Source organism: Chiloscyllium punctatum, chromosome 8 (genome assembly GCF_047496795.1).
Source record: "Chiloscyllium punctatum isolate Juve2018m chromosome 8, sChiPun1.3, whole genome shotgun sequence".
NCBI lineage: Eukaryota > Metazoa > Chordata > Chondrichthyes > Orectolobiformes > Hemiscylliidae > Chiloscyllium > Chiloscyllium punctatum.
Genome location: NC_092746.1, coordinates 33,962,617 through 33,984,749, shown reverse-complemented (window position 1 = coordinate 33,984,749; position 22,133 = coordinate 33,962,617). Strand labels below are relative to the sequence as shown.

The window sequence follows — 22,133 nt, the reverse complement described above, 5'->3', positions numbered from 1 at the left end:
GTTGAGGTTGTACAGGATGTTGGTGAAACCTCTTCTGGAGTATGGTGTCCAGTTCTGGTCACTCTGGTGTATGAAGAATATTATTCAGCTGGAGAGGGTTCAGAAGAGACTTAGCAGGATATTGCTGGGAATAGAAGGTTTGAGTTGTGGGAGAAGCTGCATAGGCTGAGATCTTTTTCATTGGAGTGTGGGAGATTGAGGGGTGACCTTACTGACATTTATAAAATCCTGAGGGGTATAGGTAAGGTGAGTGGCAGATTTCTTTTCCCTGGGGTGGGGGATTTCAACACTAGGGGCATGTTTTTAAGGTGAGAGAAGTAAGGTTTAAAAAAGATATGTGAGCAATTTTTTTCACAGAGGGTGGTTTGTATGTGGAATCAACTTCCAGAGGAAGTGGTGGATGCAGGTATAGTCACAACATTTAAAAGCCATTTAGATAAGTACATGAATAAGAAATGTTTAAAGGGATATGGGCCAAGTGCAGGCTGGTGGGACTATTTTAGTTTGGGATTATGGTTGGCATGGAAGAGTTGGACAAAAGGGTTTCTTTCTGTGTTGTATAGCTCTATGACTCTATGACTCAAAGCAACTGTTCAGCCTAAAAGGACAACTTTAAAAGCAATGCCTATCTTGCACCATTAAAATAGTCAATTAGATTAGTCAGGTACAATCTGCTTTTTACAATTTTGTGCAGGCTTTTCTTGATTAACTCAAACTTCTGTGTATTGAGAGTCATAGCATCTCATAGAAAGGAAACAGCCCCTTCAGTCTAACCAATCCATGCTGAATTTATTCCCCTATTTTTTATTTCCAAAACTCAGCTGCCACTGATATTAAACTAACTGGCGTATAGTTTTGAGGAAGGTCTTTACACCCTTTTTAAAAATGGGTGGCACTCCCCAATCCTTTGATGGCTCCCCCGTATGTAGCAGCCCTTCTGCTATCTCCATTTTCACTTCTTTTTGCAAACCTAGGATGGAAGCCATTAGCACATGTGATATATTCATTCTGAGTTTAGCCAGCGTTTTCAGTTTTTCATTTCTCTTAATTTTCATTCTGCTTTGACTGATATTTAGCAGTTTTTCTCTTCCTTAGTAAACATTAGTTCAAGGTACTTATTAAGTATTCTATCCTTGCTTTGTGTGTTCCTAATATGACCCTTTTCACCTTTTACAACTAGATACTATTTACATGCTGCTTGAAAGTGTTTGGGCTCCCTATTCTATTCTCTTATTGTCTCTTTGCTAGCCGTATATTCCCTTAACTTCCCCTTCCAGTCTGTTGAATTTAATCTGTCTCTTGCATGAAAAATTCCTCAAATGTATCATACACATTTTCTTTATTCTGTTATATTCTCTCTCTCTCTTTTGTTATCAAATGAGTCTTGGCTTGGGTTTCTTTACTTGTCACTCATGTTGGAATATATCTGAAGTATTTCCTCTTCAAATGTTACCCATTGGTCCATTATAGATTTTCCCATCAGTCTTGGGTTCCTTTTCTCTTCTGGCAAGATCCCTCTCATCCCACTAAAATTTCTGTCTTCCAATTTAACTATTCTCCTTTTAGATTGGCCCTTGCTTTTCCACATTACCAGTCTAAACCTTTTGATACTATGATCATTGTGGCCAAGTGTTTGCTCATAGTTGTTCGTTTTCACTTCCTTGGACCAGATCCAGCAGTTCTTCCTTTCAAGTTAGCCTGGGCCAGTGAATAGTCTGAGGACAAACCAAGGCAAAAGAGAATCAAATATCTTCAAGAACTATCTTGAACATCCATTTACTTGGACCAAGAGCATAGTTCATAGAACACATTCCAGAAATTAATGTCCTTCCTTACAGATTACTGTAACCTTATCCCAATTGATGTTCAGGCAATTAAAGACTCCCAATATCACCACATAGCAATTCCTGCACATCTCTGTAGTTTTCTTGCAGATTTGACATCTATGTTTATTTCTCTGTTGTTTCCCCAAAGTATGCCCTCAGTATTGTGACCATACCCTTTTTGTTTCTCAACTCAAACCAAATGGATTTTGCTTTGGCCCTTTTATGACATCCTCACTACAATATCTTCCCACATCAGTATTGCCACACAACCACATTTTTTTTGTCCTTCTCTCCCTTTCTCTTCAGATCACTATGGATGCTTGATATTAGGTAAACAGCCCCCATCATTTTAAGCTATGTTTCAGTTATTTCCAATGCATCGTGTTTTCACACAGCTATTTGTGTCTGTAGTTCACCAACATTATTCACCACACTTCTGCATTTACACACACGCATCATATACATATCTTTGCATTCCTCTTAGTGCTTCTTTGTCCACTGTATCACATATAGAACTACTCCATTCTCCACTGTTGTCCATCTCTTTCACTTTATGTACTACATTGCCATGTTCTATTTCCATACTCTTTTGCCCTACCCCACAAATCTGGTTGAATCCCTCCCTAAACCTTACAAATGGAATTCCCCTTGAGGAGATTGGTCCCTATCCTATTGAGGTATAGCCTTTTGCATAGGTGCTTTCTACCCCAGAGCAGGTCCCATTGCTCCAAATTCCAAAAACTTCAGGTCATATTTTGATCTGTTCTATTTTCCTATTTCTACTCTCACTAGAACATGGCAATAAACCAGCAATATAATAGATTGTACTGCAAGGGAAGCTAAGACATTGTCCATCATGTTGGAGTACAGAGGGGTGCTCTTACTGTAAACTCAGTCTTTCAGAAAGGTTTTCCACTGCTTCAGTCATTTGGATGTGTACAATAATGCGGCCTTCTTCTGAGTTCTGATAGGTCATTAACCTGAAATGGTGGTGGCACAGTGGCTCAGTGGTTAGCTCTGCTGCGCTAGGGGCCCAGGTTCGATTCCAGCCTCAGGTGACTGTCTGTGTAGAGTTTGCACATTCTTCCCGTGTCTGCGTGGGTTTCCTCCGGGTGCTCTGGTTTTCTCTCACAATCCAAAGATATGCAGGTTAGATGAATTGACCGTGTTAAAGTGTTCAGGGATGTGGAGGTTAGGTGCATTAGTTAAGGGTAAAATGTAGAGTAATGGGTTCGGGGAGTGGGTCTGGGTGGGTTGCTCTTCTGAAGGTCAGTGTGGACTTGGAGGGCCTGTTTCACCACAGTAGGAATTCTATGAAACCTCCACTCTGTTTTTCTCTCCAGTTACCTGAACTACTGAGGACCTCTGGTATTTTCTGTTTTTATTTTCCCTTCATTTCTTTGTTGTGTACAGACTTTTAAAACAAAGAAATGGAATTCCAAATATAACATAAAAAGAATTGGAAATTCAAACAATGACAAGGAATTAAGAAACTAAAAGAGTTATTAATATCAAAATGCGTGGTGCTGGATAAGCAGTTGGTCAGGCAGCATCCGAGAAGCAGGAGAGTCGACCTTTTGAGGAATGAAGAAGAGCTTATGCTCGAGACCGGCTGCGCTTTTCCAGCACCACACTTTTTGACTTTGATCTCCAGTATCTGCAGTCCTCACTTTCTACTTAAAGAGTTATTAAACATGTACAGCAGATAATCTTTGCTATTTTCCCGATTTATCATTTCGTTGTTGGTGGTGGGGACAATTGTATCTTTAAAGCAAACATTTTTAAGGAAAATGTCACGTTTTGGAGAGATTGGGGGTCAACGAGTTCAGTTCTGAATGCCTTAGCGGAGATCCAACATAGAAATTGTGAGCTAAGTGGCCGAATCTCAGTAGCTTAATAATTATGTAAAATTAGTATTATATAATATTACTTGAGGGAGTGTCCTTAGAGGCAATTTAAATGAAAGCAATGATAAGTTGCATTACTTTATCACAAATTTAGCTTGATGATCCTAGTTTCAGTCTTTCTGTCACCAAATTTGTTTGTGCTTTAATAAACATACTTCTGTGAGCAATACATTTGGTATAAATATGAATAAGCAGTTTCTAAATTACATATATTTCTTGTAGAGGAATACAAATGTAGCATACTAACTGAAAGATGATGAATTTTTAGACAGACAGCAATGAGATATCAAACTATTAATCTTAACTTCCCAGCTGTCACAGACTCAGTTATAAATGGAAAACATCTGATTGGTCATGTCTGCGCTATTAACATGGATGGGAGAAAGGTATCTTACTAGCCAATATTGGCCAAACATGCATCTTGTTTCATTTGGCTTGTTTTAAAAGCAGAAATATGTTTCTATCAGAAAAATGTTTTACAGCAAAAGTTGCTTTATCTTGACAGTTTCCATCATTTCCATCTTTTAAACTGTTGTAATAAGCTGTGTGCCCTGAAAATGTATAACGTGATGCATGCCCACCTCCAGATTAAGGCCAGTTTGCACAAGAGTTTCTTTTGTGTTGTCCACATGTGAATGACAAAAGAAAAGTTTAATTAAGTAAAGATTATAAATCAAAACCAGTGAAGTATCTCTCTTTTTGATTTGAAAATACGACTACTGAGGAAATTTGCATAAAATATTCATAAACCGTGCTCTCTGTCTAACCAAAGTAATAAGTTTTATTCATCATTGATTTCTGTGACAGCCCAGAAACTCAGGCTATTTGGAAATTAGGGGTTTTCAAATTTCTATTTGAAGCTTCTAGGAGTTTGATATCATTTACTCAGTGAACTCTCACGATGTTATGCATCAGTTTGTCACAATTGTCGAGTTGGTGATTAGTTATATCTTTTAACTTGCCTGCACTATCAAAAAGAAAAAATGGTTTGGCCTAGGATCAGTGCAGCCTAGACAGGGAGGGCTGAGGCCAACACAGAATTGAGCACCCAGTTATATCTCAATAATTCAGGTACACTGGCGTCTGTCATGCCTCTACACATGGGTCATCCATATCCATTATGATAGACCAGTGGTATCATTAGACCAGTGATATCATTTGCAGTGGTCTTCAAGCAGGTACACTCCCAGGAAGAGTTACCAGGCAATAGTTTCATTCATGATGGAATGAGCTGTGAGAACGATGTTTGTTAGAGCCCTGGAATTATAATACTGCTTGATGTTACCATATCTCCTGCCACACTGTTAGCAGATCAAAATATTTACAAATAAATAAAAATAATCAAATACATAAATGAATGCTTTTTAAAACTTGTTCATTGCAAGTATGTAATCCCATTAATGGTGGTGATTCTGCTCACGGAATATGTGAATGCAGTGCTAAGTACATTTTTTTCAGATAAGTAGAAGGTGTATACAGAATAAGATCTGAGTTGATAATAAAAGTAGCAACACTAAAACACACTATTTGGTCCAACTAGCTTATGTGTGCATTTTTCGACCATATACATGATTAGTGCTGACAACATTTATCCATTCTAAAATTGTTTCATCCCTTTTTCCTTAATTCACCAAATCAGGCATGTTAGGATATGTGTTTTCAAAGTATAAGACTGAGAGGTAGCCTATTATTACATGGATCTAATGGGATTATGTATTCTGTTGATCTTGATGGATATCCATGATAGCTGCTATCTATCAGCTTCTCTCTGAGAAATCATTCTTTTAAAGTTATATAGTGATGCAAAATTGCAGAAACACAGTTGTTATAATGCAGAAGGAGGTCATTTGACTGTCCAAATGATAATAATTTATGTTATTTTCTTGCTTTTCCTCATAACAATGAAAGAGGTTCTCTGGGAAAGAAGACATGTGTATAAGTGAATTGGGACTAAGTTGACATTGGAGCTATAGAAGACCTTTGGGAGTGGATAAAGGAGCCTGGGTTGGCATGGAAAGAATGAGGGTGGGTTGGAACAGCTGTTGGGATGTTTTGGCTTGAGTGGAACATGAGGAGTGAATGGGGAGAGAGGGGATCTAAGGGCCTAATATTGAACAACACATGGAATGAAGCCCCCTAGAATTGATGAGGGCCTGAATTGTCTTGTGTCCGTGGACAGATTTTCCGATAAGGCCCAGGATATCACAGATTGAGCTAGTTTGCAACTTTGGTCTTGGGTATTCTACAGCACACTTGGTGTGATGACAGAAGAAAAGATAAATGTTCGTCAGGTCTGCAATTTAAGTGTTAAAAATGTTAATTTCATCTTTCACACCATGGGTAATGATTGGGCGTTCACACCTCAATTTGAAGACCGAGCTCATGAAGGGAAAGGTGGCCATAGAATTTGCTAAATTTGTAGCCCGAGAAAGAAAACCCCAGTTAGTCTCATTGTGGACATTGCTGCTGATATTTGGAAACCACTGAAGCCAGAGGAGTTGCTAATAGTTGGCACTTTTAGGCACTAGAACCATACAAAGATCTTATTAGCAACCAAGGAGTTTTTCAGATTCTGAAATCATCCAGCAAAAAGGCTGGTGGGTCCACTCTTGAAGTGAGGAGTCCACAATAGTGCAACCTTGAAAAACATTTGCAGGGTTACTTTGCCAAAGGTTAGTGGAAAGATTCCCATGAATTCACACCTTATAAATAGCTGGAACCCTAAAGAAAAACCAAAGTGAATTCTGAAGAGCTTTGGCATAAATTGGTTTGGTCACAGGAAAATTGAGTGAAAATATTACAATGTAGAGGTAAACTATTGGATCGAAGTAAATTACTAGAGGTGTAAGGCATAGGTAATTACAAAATATTGTATTATTTAATCATGCTTATTTGTAGTAAAGCTTTTTTAAAATATAAAACTTTGTGGTATAATTCTTCAGTTAATAACTGGGAATTTGTACATATATTTAAACCTTAACAGCCTCTATGCAGGTCATAACAAAACTAATCCACTATAGCACAGGAGTGAAAGCTACATAAACTTATTTACAGAATTGAGACAAGCTATTTGTTCCTTTACAGGCCCAATGAGAGAAATCAATTTTCAGGGGTTCTTGTAGCACATAGGTAAGTCCTAACTTCTGAGCTAGGAGGCCTGAATTCAAGTCACAGCTGCTTAAGAGTTGTGTGATAACATCTCTGAACAATTTGGATAGAAAAAGTCTAGAATCTAATTTTAGGTTCTCTACCTTGCCAGGATGTGGAGGTGCTGGTGTTGGACTGGGGTGGACAAAGTTAAAAACCACACAACACCAGGTTTTAGTCCAATAGGTTTATTTGGAATTACCTACTGTTGTGTGATTTTTACCTTACCAGGAACACTTCTAAGATAAATTTTGGGGAGGGTCAGTACTATGGAGAGGTGGTAATATAGTGACAATGCCACAGGGATAGTAATCCAGAACCCGGGCTAATGTTATGAGAACATAGCAGATGGTGAAATTTGGATTTAATGAAAATTTGGAATACAGAGGAAGCTCAATTATCCGAATACTAATTATCTGAAAATTGGATTATCTTAAGGAGATCTCAAGGTCCTGATGGAAACATTTACCACAATTCCCCACCCTTCCCCAGATAATCTCTCTAACATTGTTTTGTACAAGGCAAAGGTGGAACCTGCCAAAAAGTTGCAGTAAAAGGTGTGTGTGCATGTGTTCTCTGTTTGGAGACTTTCCCCACAAAGGAAACTGCAGCAGCAGCAGTCTTATTGTTGGTGTCCAGTCCAGCTGCCCTGGAGAGGGGGTGGGCGTGTATGAGGCTGGGGGGGTGGGGGGCAGTGTTGGATGGGGTTGGGGAGTATTGCACGGGGTCGGGAACAGGGGTCGGTGTTGGACTGGGTTGGGGGGGGGACCGTGTTGCATGGGAGCGCGGGGAGGTGGCGTTCAATGGGGTTGTTGGGCAAGGCTCACGCGCTCTGTGCTGCTGCTAGTCTCCTGACCAGGGAGCGGACTTTAAACGCTCTGAGCTCCAGACGAATTAACCAAATAATCGATTATCTGAACGAAATAGTGCCCATCCATCAAGTTCGGATCATTGGAGTTCCCCTGTAAATAGCTAGTCTAATTGCTACCGTGTAACCACTGTCAATTGTTGTAAAAGTCAATCTGGTTCATTAATGTCCTTCAGTTCCTTCCTTGGGAAGGAATTCTACCGTTGGTTTGGCCTACAAGTGACTCCAGAGCCACAACAGTGTGATTGACTTGCAATTGACCTCTGGGCAATTAGAGGTAAGCAACAAATGCAAGCCTAGTGATGCCTACATCCTGGGAGCAAAACAAAAGTGCTTTAATTATGAATTTATCTTCTCCTGTTTCCTGGTTTTTAAATCAAAAAGGTTTCCGGTCTTACCTTTATTGGACAGCTACTGAGAAATCATCAGCTTCATGTATCAGGAACTGCATTCTACAGGAATCTTCAACTGGTTCTAAGCCATTAATTAATCTTTTCAAGTGGTCTTATGTCTGTTTTCAAATGGTTTGTACAAATGGGATCAATGCTGAATAGATTAGTTGACAAAATTATGATTTACACTCCATGGAGGGTAGAAATACAAATTCTTATCTAAGCATATATGCATTTACAAAACATAGTGACACAATTGTTTTTATTACTCAGCCAGGGAATGCAATTAGATTCCTGCATACATAAATTATAATGCACATTTCTGACAGGTTGACTCACAAACATCAATTTATAGTCCGGACTTGCAGTTATCAGGAAGCTTCAAAATCTTGAGTGTTTTCTGGAGAACAGGTTAATGACTAAGCAATTTTCTACATCCCCATGGAAGGTTATACAAATAAGGTGCATTCAAGCTAAATGTCTAGAATTTCTCGAGTTAATTTGTTGATATGCTACATAGCAATTCAATGAAAGAGAATGGTACAAAACAAACAGGGAATCTTTGACATAGTGTGATGTGATTATCAAGCTCACTGAGTTAAAAATAGATGGTACAGACATATTATTCAGACAGTGTCATACCATCTTCAGTGGACAGACAGGACAGAAATAGGTTTTTGAGCATTTCATGTTCATCTTGCTTGCTTGAGTTCTGCGTAGTATTCTTATTTTAAGATGCTACTGACGTTAATGCAGAGGAATTACTGTTTACATGTCTAATGGTTGATGTATTCAAATGGCAACTCTGTACTTGCTGTTTGAGGCACTAACTCATTTAAAATAAATTAGTTTATGTTAAAGCCGTAGCTAGTGGAACTTCAGACAGTTTAGTGCTAAGTCTCTGTACACCCATAATTGATACATAAGAACATAAGAAGTAAAAGCAGCAGGCCATTCAGCCCTTCAATGCTCCCATACAATTCAGTTAAGGCCAAATGTGTTCTCTGAACCAACTTAAAATATCTTCAGTGAATTGCATGATTTTATGGAGGAGGTGTCAAAATAATTATTTTAATCAGTTTTAAATCTTTATTATAAATCATAAAAAGAAAAATATTTATCACCTGTGAGATGGAGAACTACATTTACACTGTGCTACTTTAAGTTATACCCGAACACTATGAATGAACAGCCGCTTTTATATCCCTCCTGATATTCCTGTCCATAGCACCACCACCAAGATTAAGTTCACCCCATTATTTCTGACCTATTTTGTGTCTGTGAATGAAAATCCATTGAATATCTTCTATCAGATTCAAGGAAGAGGCTGGTGGATGAAAAACAATTTTATTTATATTTAGCTGTGGGTTTGCAGGCAGAGAAGTACAACTGTTGAAGTAGCATGCAGAACTTTCCTGTTCTTGTGTTCAGTGGTTTTCTCATTTTGCATTAAAGTTATTCTAGAAAGAAAAAGAATGGACTACAATGCAGAAGTACGTATCAAGAAGCAACTTGCAGATGCAGCAAGATTCACCGGCTTAAGCAGAGGCTTTGATCCATTAGCAATTCCCCTGTCTTGGCATCAACGCCAGGGACATGGTAAGTGCTTATTTAATGATAACAAAGAATGGGAATCAGTACATTTTGTGACCTTTACCTTGAAGGCTTATTGTTTCTGATCAGTGTGCTTGTGGCTTGAGCCAAATGCAAATGAAAGAACACAAGTTTTGAAAGCATATCCAGGTACACAATTGTTTTTATTACTCAGAGAGGATGTGGGCATCACTGGCAAAGACAGTATTTATGTTCCATACTCGGTACTGTGGAGAAACTTCTTCTTGAACTGCAGTGGTCAGTGTGATGAAGCTATTCCCACAGAGCTGTTAGATAGGGAGTTTGAGAATTTTGACCATGCAATGAGAATGCAATAGTGATTTACTCCAAAGTCAGAATGCTGGGTGATCAGGGAATTAACTTGCAAATGGTTGTATTCCTATTGGTCTCCTGGCTTTGTCCTTGTGAATGCAAGCTTTGAAGTTGCTGTCAAGAAATCTTAATGAACTGCTGCTGTGATATTTCTAGATGGTACATGCTTTAGCCCACAGTTCACCACTAATGGAGGGAATAGATGTTTAAGATGAAGGATAAAATGCCAAATAAGTGGTCTGCTTTGTCTTCGATGGTGGCAATCTTCATGAGTTTTGTTGGAGCTGCACTCACAATTCATATAATAAGATAAAAAAGCTGAATTTTAAACAATGTAACACCATCGGGTGTCTTCATGGCCATAAATCAACCACAATTAACTTCATTTGATTTTCAAAAGCCTAATAAGAGTGACTTTTATAGTATGACAACTACATTGTAATCCAGTTGCTGTTTCAAATGTACTCAGTTTCAAGAGAAAATATTTGATTGAATCCCAGGCCAGCTGCTAAAAGCAAGGCAATGAGAACAGATAAACTCCCTCTTAGTGCAACTGCCATCAATATAAGTTAGTGGCAAAAAAACAAATGACAGTATTCTGACAAATAGTAATCATGAATAATGTTAAAATTCAACCTAATACTTTACCTCTTCTTTTAAATTATTGTAACTTGATTTCATTTATTGGAGACCTCTATGCTATTCCAGTAGGTTCCTGCACTTAAATGTTCAGTTATGATACTGAACAGTGCTCAAATATGGTATATCACAAAACTTAAAAACAACCAATGTTGCTCATATTTTGCTATTTTATTGCACAATATTGATTAAAGAATTCAGTTACAGATGTCTTGGTAAAGGTGAGATACTGTGATTTTGAAAACCATTTATGTTGAACAGTTCTATCTCTTTTAATCTAGCATAATGTATCTTATTTTCTGATATAAACACCGTGGCAATGCTTGATAATGTGAATTATGTTGTGCATTCTGAGCTTTTGCAAAGCTCTGGTGAAGCCATATTATCAGATATGGATCTGGTCATCAGATTTAGGTGCTTGGAGGGGTATGGAGGAAATTTACCAGCATAGTTCTGGTAATGAGGGCACTGAGCTACAAAGATAGGGTAAAAAGCTGAGATTCTTCTCTTTATAGCAAAGCAGGTTGAGAGTAGATGTGAGAGAGGTATATAAGGGTTCAGATAAGGTTGGCATAACAAAATATTCCTATTAGTGTTGGAAGGAGTCCAGATTTAGATTTTGGGGAAGAGATGCAGGGGAATGTGAGGAAGAGCTTTTTCTTTCTACAGCACGTGGTAAGGACGTGGAACTGCTTCATAAATAAATTTCTGCTGCTAACATTGAAATAATTGCAATTATTTTACAGACTTCCTCTTTTCATACTTTCTTCATACCCTTTGGTTACATTTTATTATTTTCCTGCATTTCCACTTCACCGTTCATTTATGTACACTTTTTGCTTCACTTGAAGCTCCCTCATATTTATTTGTTAGCCAACAACACTTAAGTGCAATAGACTTAAATATGAGTCAAGATTAGAGTAGTGTTGGAAAAGCACACCACGTCAGGCAGCCTCCGAGGAAGAGGATAATCAACGTTTCGGGCAAAAGTCCTTCGTCAGGAATTAAATATGAGATTGCACCTATTGTAGAGGTTCATATTTCTATATTTTAATAACTCTAATCAGAGGTAACATTATATCATGAGGCATACAGAACACAAAGGAACAAAAAGCGGAAGATATTACATTATTTCATGAATATTTCTAAACCAATGATATTTATAGATTCTGCAATATAATGCATGACTGATAGATTGAGAAGCCTATTGTTCTGTGATCAATTAAACTATTTTGCTGTAATCAGGATGAATAAGGAAATCATCTTTTAGACGATACTTTATGCGCTTTTTTGTAAATCTTATAATTAATGAAAATGATCACTCAAATGTAGATGAATGTTTTGCTGGTTCTCTTGTGCTTTGTTTAGCTGCAATAGGAATACCCTCCTCTGTAAAGATAAAGTCACCTCAGTCCTCATGGACCATAGGGTTGTCACTCATTAGGAAGAGGCAACTGATGGTGGTTTAACCTGAGGATCAATACACCTCAGGTTAGGGGAGAGATTGAGAACTAGTGTACTTCATGGTAACTTTATCCGGTGTGGGAATTGAACCCATGCCATCGTCATCAATCTGCATTGCAAACTAGCTAAAACAATAACTGATGAAAGATATAGGCATGTGATAACTTTTTTAAGGGCAAGCTCTTATTCAGCAATTTTATTAAGTGAAATGACTTAATATGCTTTGCTATGGACCATTGGTACTAGTTAAGTCAGGAAATGAGAGCAGAGGTGAGAAAGAGCGATGAAACCAACTTATAAAGTGTGAAAATGACTGACTACTAATTTAAGCAGTACTTTAAATTAGATAAAAACAAAATTTACCATAAAAGACGTTGGCTGGATACATTCCATTAAGTGGAGTGGCCTTTAACCGTGATTATGAAAGCGTCTTTAGTAACTGTGAACTATTGTATGAGATGGGTGAATAAAATCATTGCCTGTTACAGATTAAACAATTAAAATAAAATAAGTCTTAATTTTTGTTTACATCTCCACGGTCACCAAAGATTTGTCTTTTCTCTCTAAAGCTCTCAAAATAAATGTGTAAAACTCACTGTTGAAGTGAAATGAAAGGCCATATATTTTGTCTTAGTGGCAGTTCTTTTGTTAAGTGTAAAAGGATAGATGCAGGTTTCTTTTTTTGTACAGTTCTTTTTCCCATGTATATGTTGTTTCCTGGATCCCTTTCTGACAGGACCCAAGTTTGTTTCTGGTTTTATTTAAAGGAAAAACCAGTAAAGAAAAACTTGGAAATGAACATACTGGCTGGCCATACTAGAGCACCATTTTGAGGTATACAAAACCAGTATTCGTAATTCACAGGTTTTACTGGCTTCTCCTTATTATTCCCTACTAATGTGTTGTCACCCATATTGTACAAACAGTCTTTCTGATGTTCTTCTGGCTTTCTGGGGAGGAACCTTCCATTCGGGGCTCAGGAGGAGTCTTACCATTTTCATCCCACATTGTGATAGCGACTAGACCTTGAAAAGTACTCCAATAGTTTTAAGATGCTTTGAGATACCCTGAAATTGTGTGACAATCACTCGATAAATGCAAGAATATAATAAAACAAAGAACTGCGGATGCTGTAAATCTGAAAGAAAAACAGAAATCGCTGGAGAAACTCAGCAGGTCTGGCAGCAGAGTCACTGGGCCTCAAACATTTAACTTTGCTTTCTCTCCACAGATGCTGCCAGGCTTGCTCGGTTTCTCCAGCAATTTCTGTTTTTCTTTCAGATTAATAAAAGTCTGTATTTCTCTCTCTTTTTAATTCATCTGTTTGCCCCCTCCACCCACTCTACTAGATTCACGCTGCCTTTACTAAAGAAAAAGAGCATATGCCAATAACATCTTGAGGACAAACTGGAATGCAAGCAAAGAATTGGACAGGTTAAAGGGCAAAATGGATAAATCCTACCGTCTGGCAGATAATGCAATCATGGCAATGGGATATTAATGACATCACAGAGGAGTATGTAGGACCCTTTTTCAAACTGCATCAAGTTCCAGTGTAGATTAAATTTCCCATGACAAAACGGGAAGTGTAGTCAAAAAAAAAAGAATCCCACAACCTCTTTCATGGAACCAAACCTGAAGTATTAGTTCAGTCAGAGGTTGGTGAAATGAACCCAACTGGATGATTTATCTAATTTTAAAAGGGTGTGTGGTTCTGTGGTGTTGCTGGTGATAAGTCAGAGGGTATGCTATTTTGTGAAGACAGGAAGCTTACACCATGAGATCATGCAATGTTTTATATAATCTTAAATTTCCTGTGATGCAACTCCGATTCCATAAAAGATGGAGTGAGCTGCTCTGACACAAACTGTGGCAGGACTTTCCATCCATATCTGTGCCTTGGCTCTGATCTCACCCCAAATTCCAGGAATATGAGGTTAATTGAATGGGGAGATGGTTGCACTGGAGAATCCTTGTTGCAATTTTTACATTGGTTGAAATGTTGAAAGGAAAAGAAAAATGATCATTCTTCATATGGATTTATGTTGTTCTTTTCATGGTAATTGACCATTCTAAGTTAGGTTATAAACCATGGAGTCTACCTAACTTGAATGATTAAGGTGCCTGCAAGAATTGTTCTCCAGTCACAATATTTCAGTGATGCAAAGTAAGGGCAGAATCAAATACCATCCCCCTCCATCTCCATGATGGTTATAATATAAGTATGTAAGTTAGCTTGCTGAGCTGGAAGGTTTGTTTTCAGATGTTTCATCGCCATGATTAGGTAACATCATCAATGAGAGTCTCCGGTGAAGCACTGGTGGTATGTCCTGCCTCTTTATTTATAGATCTTGATTTCTTAAGATGGGTGATGTCATTTCCAGTTATTTTTTAAGGTTGGTAGGATCTAAATTGATGTGTTTATTGACAGAGTACTGGTTAGAATGTCATGCCTTTAAAAATTCTCATGAGTATCTTTGTTTCGCCTGTCCTAGGATCTGCGTGTTGTCCCAGTCAAAATGGTGTCCTCCTTTGTCTGTATCTAAAGAAACTAGTGATAGTATGTCATGTCTTTTGGTAGCCAGTTGGTGTTCATGCCAAGGTGGTAATTTTTCTGCTTATATAAGGGAGAACTCCCAACATTTCACCTCTCTGCCAGCAATAGCTCACTTTCAAAAAAAAACCTAAAATGCTTCCTAACATAACTCTAGGCTTTGCATTATCACAGGATTTGGGACTCAAAATTAATTAATAAACAGGTCCTGGGCCTACAATTGCCAACAGCAGTACAGTTCTAATGATTTCTCCACAGACATCTGCTCCATGTTGGCTGCCTGCAAGCCTGTCATCAGACTAAGAAAGATAATATATATAACTCATATATTAGGTGCCCCTGATGTTGCCTACTCAACCAGAAGAGTCTGAAGGAATCTGGAAGGTACCTCAAAATGAAGGAACCCAAGTAAAAGTATAAATTAAAAGTCCAGGTGCCTGAGTGGGCAAAGACAGTCGGATGATTTGGTGGAGTCCCCTAGGACTGCCTTTCCAAATGTTGCCTTTCAGTAGAGCATGGAGCCTCCAGCAAGAGTCTGCCCTCTAGCTTTAACAGATGCATATTTTTGCTACTGCTCACATTTTTTGCTCGGTCACCAACGTTTCTCATTGTGGTGACTAATACACCCTGTTGATTTCTTTTGCACTGTTTCTTTTTCACTTCCCCTGTAACACTCTCTCTCTACTGTTTTCTTTCTCTTTCACATACCTAGCAGCTTCGTACAATTGCTTTTCTAGTTGGGCAATCCAATATCATTCTAATTAGTTTGTTTAAAAACACTCTCTCTTCCCTCTGCTGAGCTAATTAATATCAATGTCTTCTTTTTTTTTGAAGCCTAAAATGAACTACTTTTCTTATTTAGAGCCTAGTGTTCCTCACCTATTTGTTCCATAGACCCAACTACTGATGGGGCCTGTTTAATGTTAGTTTACTTTGGTTACAGCCAACCTAGTCCTCTGTTTAGTTAATGCTGGGTATTTGCAGACGCTTTTGGTGTTCTTGTGGTTTAATCAAACAGCTTGCCTGTGTGAGCAGGTAGGATGCAACTTAATTTTTAAAAGGTGTAATGTTGCACATTGAGAACTTAGCTGCTAGCCTGGCCTTGCTCGCAAAACTGACTTCCTATGAATGAATAAAAAAGTGTAACCAATTGTATCCTAAAATAGTAAGAAAACCCTCATCCAAATTGTAAACATGATCTATTTTTCTGGGTCAAGCTGTACTAAACATGCAAGGTGAACTCCCAGCAGGATCGCAGCCATACAGAGGGAGCCTGTCACTGCCACGTAATAGAGTATAGTGATATTGGAGTGAGTTATGAGTTAGAAGGAGGCTAGATCGCTGCTCAATGGGTAATAATGCCCTTAAATGTTTATTTACCATTTTTATTAAAATAGGTTTTGCAATGGTTATCCCATATTTATTTGTGGTGATGCAGTGCAGTTTGCAACATTTTTGAGAGTATTTGGTTCTTGCTATTGTAGAGGAGGTAACATTTTTTTAAAAACGAGATTATTCTGTTTCTTAATTGCTTCATAGTGCTATATCTCCCAACAGCTTTGCTCATTTATGTGTATATTCTAGTTTGTTTCTAATTTGGTGCACATTTATAAACAATACATTTAAGCCATTTTTCATTTTAGAGAAAAATATACGTTAACAGGATCTGGTGTCCATTTGTGACTCTGTGTAAGACAAATTGAGCTTGTATATACATAAGTGGATTTCCTACTCATTTTCTCAGATTGGGGACTAACCATAAAACCATAAGACACAGGAGCAGAATTAGGTTATTTGGCCCATTACGTCTGCTCTGCTATTCAATCATGACTGATGTTTCTCAACTCCATTCTTTGCCTTCTCTCCATAACCCTTGACCCCCTTCCTAATCACGAGCCTATCTATTGTTGTCTTAAATACATTCAATGACTTGGCCTCTACAGCCCTCTGTAGCACAGATTAACCACCCTCTGGCTGAAGAAACTCTTCCATATTTCAGTTCTAAAGAGCTCTAGTCTCTCCTACTAGTGGAAACACTTTCTCCACCTCCACTCTGTCCAGGTCTCTCAGTATTTTGTAAATTTCAAACAAATCTTCCCTCATTTTTCTAAACTTCATCAAATACAGACCTAGAATCTTCAACAATTCCTCATATGACATGCCCTTCATCCCCAGAATCATTCCTGGATGCTTCCTCTGGCCCGCCTCACAGCCAGCACATCCTTCATTAGATATGAGCCCAAAACTGCTCACGATATTCCAAATGTCATCTGACAAGTTCCTAGTGCAGCCTCAGCAGTACATCTCTGCTCTTGTATTCTAGCCCCTTTGAAATGAATGCTGACATTGCAATTGCCTGCTAATTGCCAACTGAACCTGCGTGGTAACCTTAAGAAAATCCTGAACTAGGATTCCCAAGTCCCTTTGTGCTTCTGATTCCCAAAGTTGTTCCCCATTTAAAAAAACAGTCTACATCAAAGTGTAGTGAAGTGCGTAACCTCACACTTTGCCATGTTGTTTCCTATCTGCCACTTATTAGCCCAGTCTGCTTGTGCCCAAGTCTGTCTGCAGCCTCTCCACTTCCTCAGCATTACTTGCCGCTTCTGGCCCCAACATTGTCCCCCATAGAACTCCACAAGTCGCCAGCTGCCATCCTGAAAAAGACCACTTTATCCCCACTCTCTGCCTTCTGCCAGTCAGTCAGTCATCTCTCTGTGCCAGTACCTTGCCCATAATACCGTGGGCTCTTATTTAGCAGCATTCTGCCTCCCTTTCTTCTAAAACAGAGGTATCATGTGAACCATTTGCCAGTCTTCTGGGATCTTTCCAGATTCCAGTGATTCCTGAAGAATCATCAACACTACCTCTACAATCTCCTCAACTATCTCTTTCTCTTTCAAAACTCTGAGGTGTATTCCATGTAGTCCAGATAATCTATCCACCTTCAGACCTTTCACTTTCCCCTGCACCTTCTCTTTAGTGATGGCCACTATGCACACCTCTGCCCTTGACTCCCTTGAAGTTCTACAATGCTGCTGCTGTCTTCTGCTGTAAAAACTGGTGCAATATCCCTATTCAATTCCTCTGCCATTTCTTTGTTCCCTGTTGTAAATTTTCCAGCTTCATTGTCGAGCGGTCCTATATCCTTTCTTGCGTTTCTCTTTTAGATATTAACAAATCACTTGCAATCTTCTTTCATATTACAAGCTAGCTTTACTCTCATATTTCATCTTGTACCCCTATATTGCTTTTTTATTTATTTTGTTAGTTTTTAAAGGTTTTCCGATCCTCAGGCTTCCCACTAGTCTTTTCCACATTGCATGCTTTCTCTTTTGTTTTTTTTACTGTCCTTGACATTCCTCATTAACCATGGTTGCTCGTCCTCCCCTTAGTATGTTTCCTCTTCTTCCCTGGGATGAATCTCTGCCGTGCCCTCCGAATGATCCTCAGAAAGTCCTACCACTGCTGCTCCACTGTTTCCCCTGCTAGGCACACCTTCCAATCAACTCTAGCCAGCTCTTTCATCAGGTGGTTAAAGTTGCCTTTATCCAATTTCCAGCGTTTCCCTCTCAAGCTGCAGGATGAATTCTCTCATTTTATGATCACTGCTCAACTTAAGTTCCCTAATCAAATCTGCCTCATTACACATCATCAAATCCAGAATTGCCTGCTCTATCATGAGGTAAAAACAATGACTGCAGATGCTGGAAACCAGATTCTGGATTAGTGGTGCTGGAAGAGCACAGCAGTTCAGGCAGCATCCAAGTAGCTTTGAAATCAACGTTTCGGGCAAAAGCCCCGCTCCAAAAGTCCATGTCATAGACATTCCATAAATTCCTTTTCTTGAATTCTGCTACAAACCTGATTTTCCCAGTGCACCTACATATTGATCTTTCCCCATGATTATTGTAATAGTGTTTTTCTTACATGTCATTTCTATGCCCTGATCTTATTTTCTTCCCCACATCCTGAGTTTGACGAGGAGGCTTTTACACAACTCCCATCAAGGTCTTTTTTTTTGCGGTTCGTCAACTCTACCCATAGATATTCTACACCTTCCAACTCTATATCATTTATTGCTATTGATTTAAGTTCATGCTAACAAGGCAATCCCACCCCCATGCCCATCTGCCTATCCTTTCAATGCAACATGTACCCTTGGATATTTAGTTCCCAGCCCTGATCTCCTTACAGCCATGTCTCTGTGATGCCCACAACATTGTACCCATCAATTTGAATCTGCACTATAAGCTCATTTACCTTGTTTCGTACAGTGTGTGCATTTAAGTACCACACCCTCAGTTCTGCATTGACTGCCCCTTTATCATAATTGTCCCCTCATCTGCTGTGCCTGAAGGTAGATTCCTGGCCCTTCCCATACTCTTTGTCCTATTACTTGTTCTGGAAACTTTCTGGACAACTATCTGATGAAGGAGCAGTGCTTTGAAAGCTAATGCTTCCAAATAAACCTGTTGGACTATAACCTGGTGATTTTTAACTTTATATAGAAATGAACTGGTAAACACAAATTCCAAACAAAAAATCTGGAGATCATATTTAATTTGGAACTCCTAGATGTAGGTTTGAGATATAAAGCTGAGACTGACTTTGTAAAACAAACACTAGGTCATTATTATTTGTTGTACATGATTCATATGTAAACAATAAGTCATTGCCATTTCAATGAAAACTCAAATAATGATGGGCACATGAATGTGATAGATGAACCCATTGCGATGGGCAATCCAGTAATTTTATTAGCATGATAATTCATTGTCACACTCTGAACAGAAATCTTTTAAAAAAAAAATGCCAAGGCTGGGGAAATTGTAATGTGGTTCAAATTGGTGACAATATACAGTAGATGGAAAAAAAGTAAAGACTTGATTTAATTTTATATATTTGGTATTAGTTGCTGAGTAAGTACGTATTTGTATAAGGTTTACCAGTTGAGGACTATGATAGTATTCTTTTACAAATGCATATGCCAGATCTATGCAGTTAATACAAAATTTGAAGCTGGGGTTTTCCTTCCCTCTAATTAATCAAATGCTCTGATGCACTAAGAACAGGAGCAACTAAGTATGTGATGAATACATTTTTCTGCCATCTCAGTTGCCATAAATTGAAGCAATTCCAAGAAGCTTAATGAGCCAGTTATATAATTTTATCGCCAGATGTGAATCTGTTGCCAGTGATAGGCAGTCATATTTAATCATGGACGTTTAGACGATGCTCATTATTAGTCAAAATATGAGTGCAACCATATCAAAAATAATGTTTTACACAGTATGAAGACCATTTCATTAAGAATTTTCTATTTCTGAGATTTAACAGTAAGATTTCTTATGTGTTGAAAGGTGTTATTTTTCCCTTTTTCATAATTCCAAATTTTCAAAGTGTTGCATTCTTCTGAATTATTATAAATAATAAAAAAAAGTGCAGAGTCAGTTCTTTAAATTAATGGAGGACAAATTTGATACTCCATTCATCCTCAAAGGTTTGACAGATAAATGTTGATCTCTAGTCAAAAGCTGGTTTCATAAGGTGTAACTAAGGACTGTGGTAGTTCAAGAAGGCAGCTCATAACCTTCTCCAGGGTAATTAGGGATGAGTAATAAATTCTGGTTGAACCAGTGCTGCCAGACCTATGAATGAATAACAAAAGGACATTTTTCATATCTTCACTACTAATGTTTATTGAACACACTGTTGTAAACTTTACTTCCAATTCTGTTTTCCTTTTCTTAATGTTCTTGAGATGGTTTCATTTATAACAATAAATAAGATTCTTATCATATTTGAATTAATATCCAATTATTCCTTCAAACTCAACAATACTAGAAGTAATAAGTGTTAATTTCTTCAACATCTCTCAGTGAGGTGAAAGCTCATTTCAGTAGTTTAATGTTATTGAGAGATGGCAAAAATATTCAAAATTGTTGGAAGGGTCTTTCACATGTTTCTTCCAATTCCTTTTCTATTATTGTTGTTCTCACACTGTTTTACTCAAACACAGAGGACAGGAAGGCGTAAAGGGTATAAGCTTATAAATATTTAGTATTTCCATAACTTTTCCTCCCTCAATCCAAAGGTGTGCAGTTTAGGTAAGTTGGCCATGCTAAATTGCCCATAGTGTTCAGGGACGTGTAGGTTAGGTGCATTAGTCAGGGATAAATATAGGATAAGGGAATGGGTCTGGGTGGGTTTCTCTTTGGAGTGTCAGTATGGACTTGTTGGGCCAAAGGGTTTGTTTCCACACTGTAGGGATTCTATGATTTTATGGTTCTATAATATTAATTTTACACAAGAATATTTCAATGCTTTGGAGCAAGTCAGTCTAACCTTTTCACATATGTAGAGGGCAAATTTCAATTCCTCTCTCAGTTGGAAGGCTGGTGAGCAGATTTCAGAAAGATAAGGATTGCCTCAACAGAAAAGATGAATAATTCTAAAGGGATAAATTCACAATTTAAATGCATAAGTAATTAATACACATGACCAGTAAAATGTACAAACAGCAGAGCTAACTAATAAAGCTTATTTTTTGCCTTTTCAGTTAAGGAGCAGAGCTGGAGGGAAAGAGAGAAAGAGACAGATGAGACCTGATTACTCAGGAAGGGGAGGTGTACAGGGGGCCAATCGAAGGAGTTGGCTTTTAGTAACACTAGGAGAAAGTGAGGACTGCAGATGCTGGAGATCAGAGCTTAAAAATGTATTGCTGGAAAAGTGCAGCAGGTCAGGCAGCATCAAAGGAGCAGGAGAATCAACGTTTTGGGCATAAGTCCTTCTTCAGGTTTCCCGAAACGTCGATTCTCCTGCTCCTTTGATGCTGCCTGACCTGCTGCGCTTTTCCAGCAACACATTTTTAAGCTTTTAGTAACACTAAGCTTGCTTTCACTTCTAGTGACAATCAACGGGGATTGTTCTATCAATTTAATCTTACCTACGGGGAGAATGCGGGTAAGGTGGAGTTGAAATGCCCATCAGCCATGATTGAATGGCCTTCCTTCCACTCCTATGTCTTATGGTCTTAATCCAAGCTAGTCTCACTGGAATTCTTCTGAAAGTGAGGATCAGAGGCCAGTCATTTTTCAGCCCGGCTTTTCTTTCTCTCCCAGCCGACTTTGGACTTAGATTTTTGGGGCAGGAAGGGGAAGAGGGGGTGGTCAAAAAAAAAGGTGTGTATCTGGTGTTGGACAAGGTAATGATTCTGAAAGATTGAATGTTGAAATAACATTTGTTCCACCCAATCTGATGATGTTGCACAACCTTTGAGCAGAGGTGGTGAGTTCTACACTAGCCTTTGTCGGGAGCAGAAGTACATTCTGAGAGTCCTAATAATATGGCTGACTTGTAATGTAGTTGAATATGCTGTAAACAATCTTGTTAACTAATAACAATCTCTCT

The 22,133-nt window shown here is 38.4% G+C and overlaps 1 protein-coding gene across 9 annotated transcripts in view; it reads left to right on the top strand.

Moving 5' to 3' along the window:
- The window catches only part of LOC140480462 (histone deacetylase 9-like), a 778,931-nt gene that overhangs the window by 141,000 nt on the left and 615,798 nt on the right, over positions 1-22,133 (top strand). For 8 of the 9 annotated variants that reach the window (XR_011961302.1, XM_072575348.1, XM_072575350.1 and 5 more), the window contains exon 3: positions 9,596-9,739. The exons of the other annotated variant lie outside the window; for it this stretch is intronic. Coding sequence is in view for 7 of the 8 variants with exons in the window: in XM_072575348.1 (XP_072431449.1) it covers positions 9,596-9,739 (144 nt within the window). In the remaining variant the exon portion in view is untranslated. The remainder of the gene's footprint in view (positions 1-9,595; positions 9,740-22,133) is intronic. 9 annotated transcript variants of the gene reach the window in all.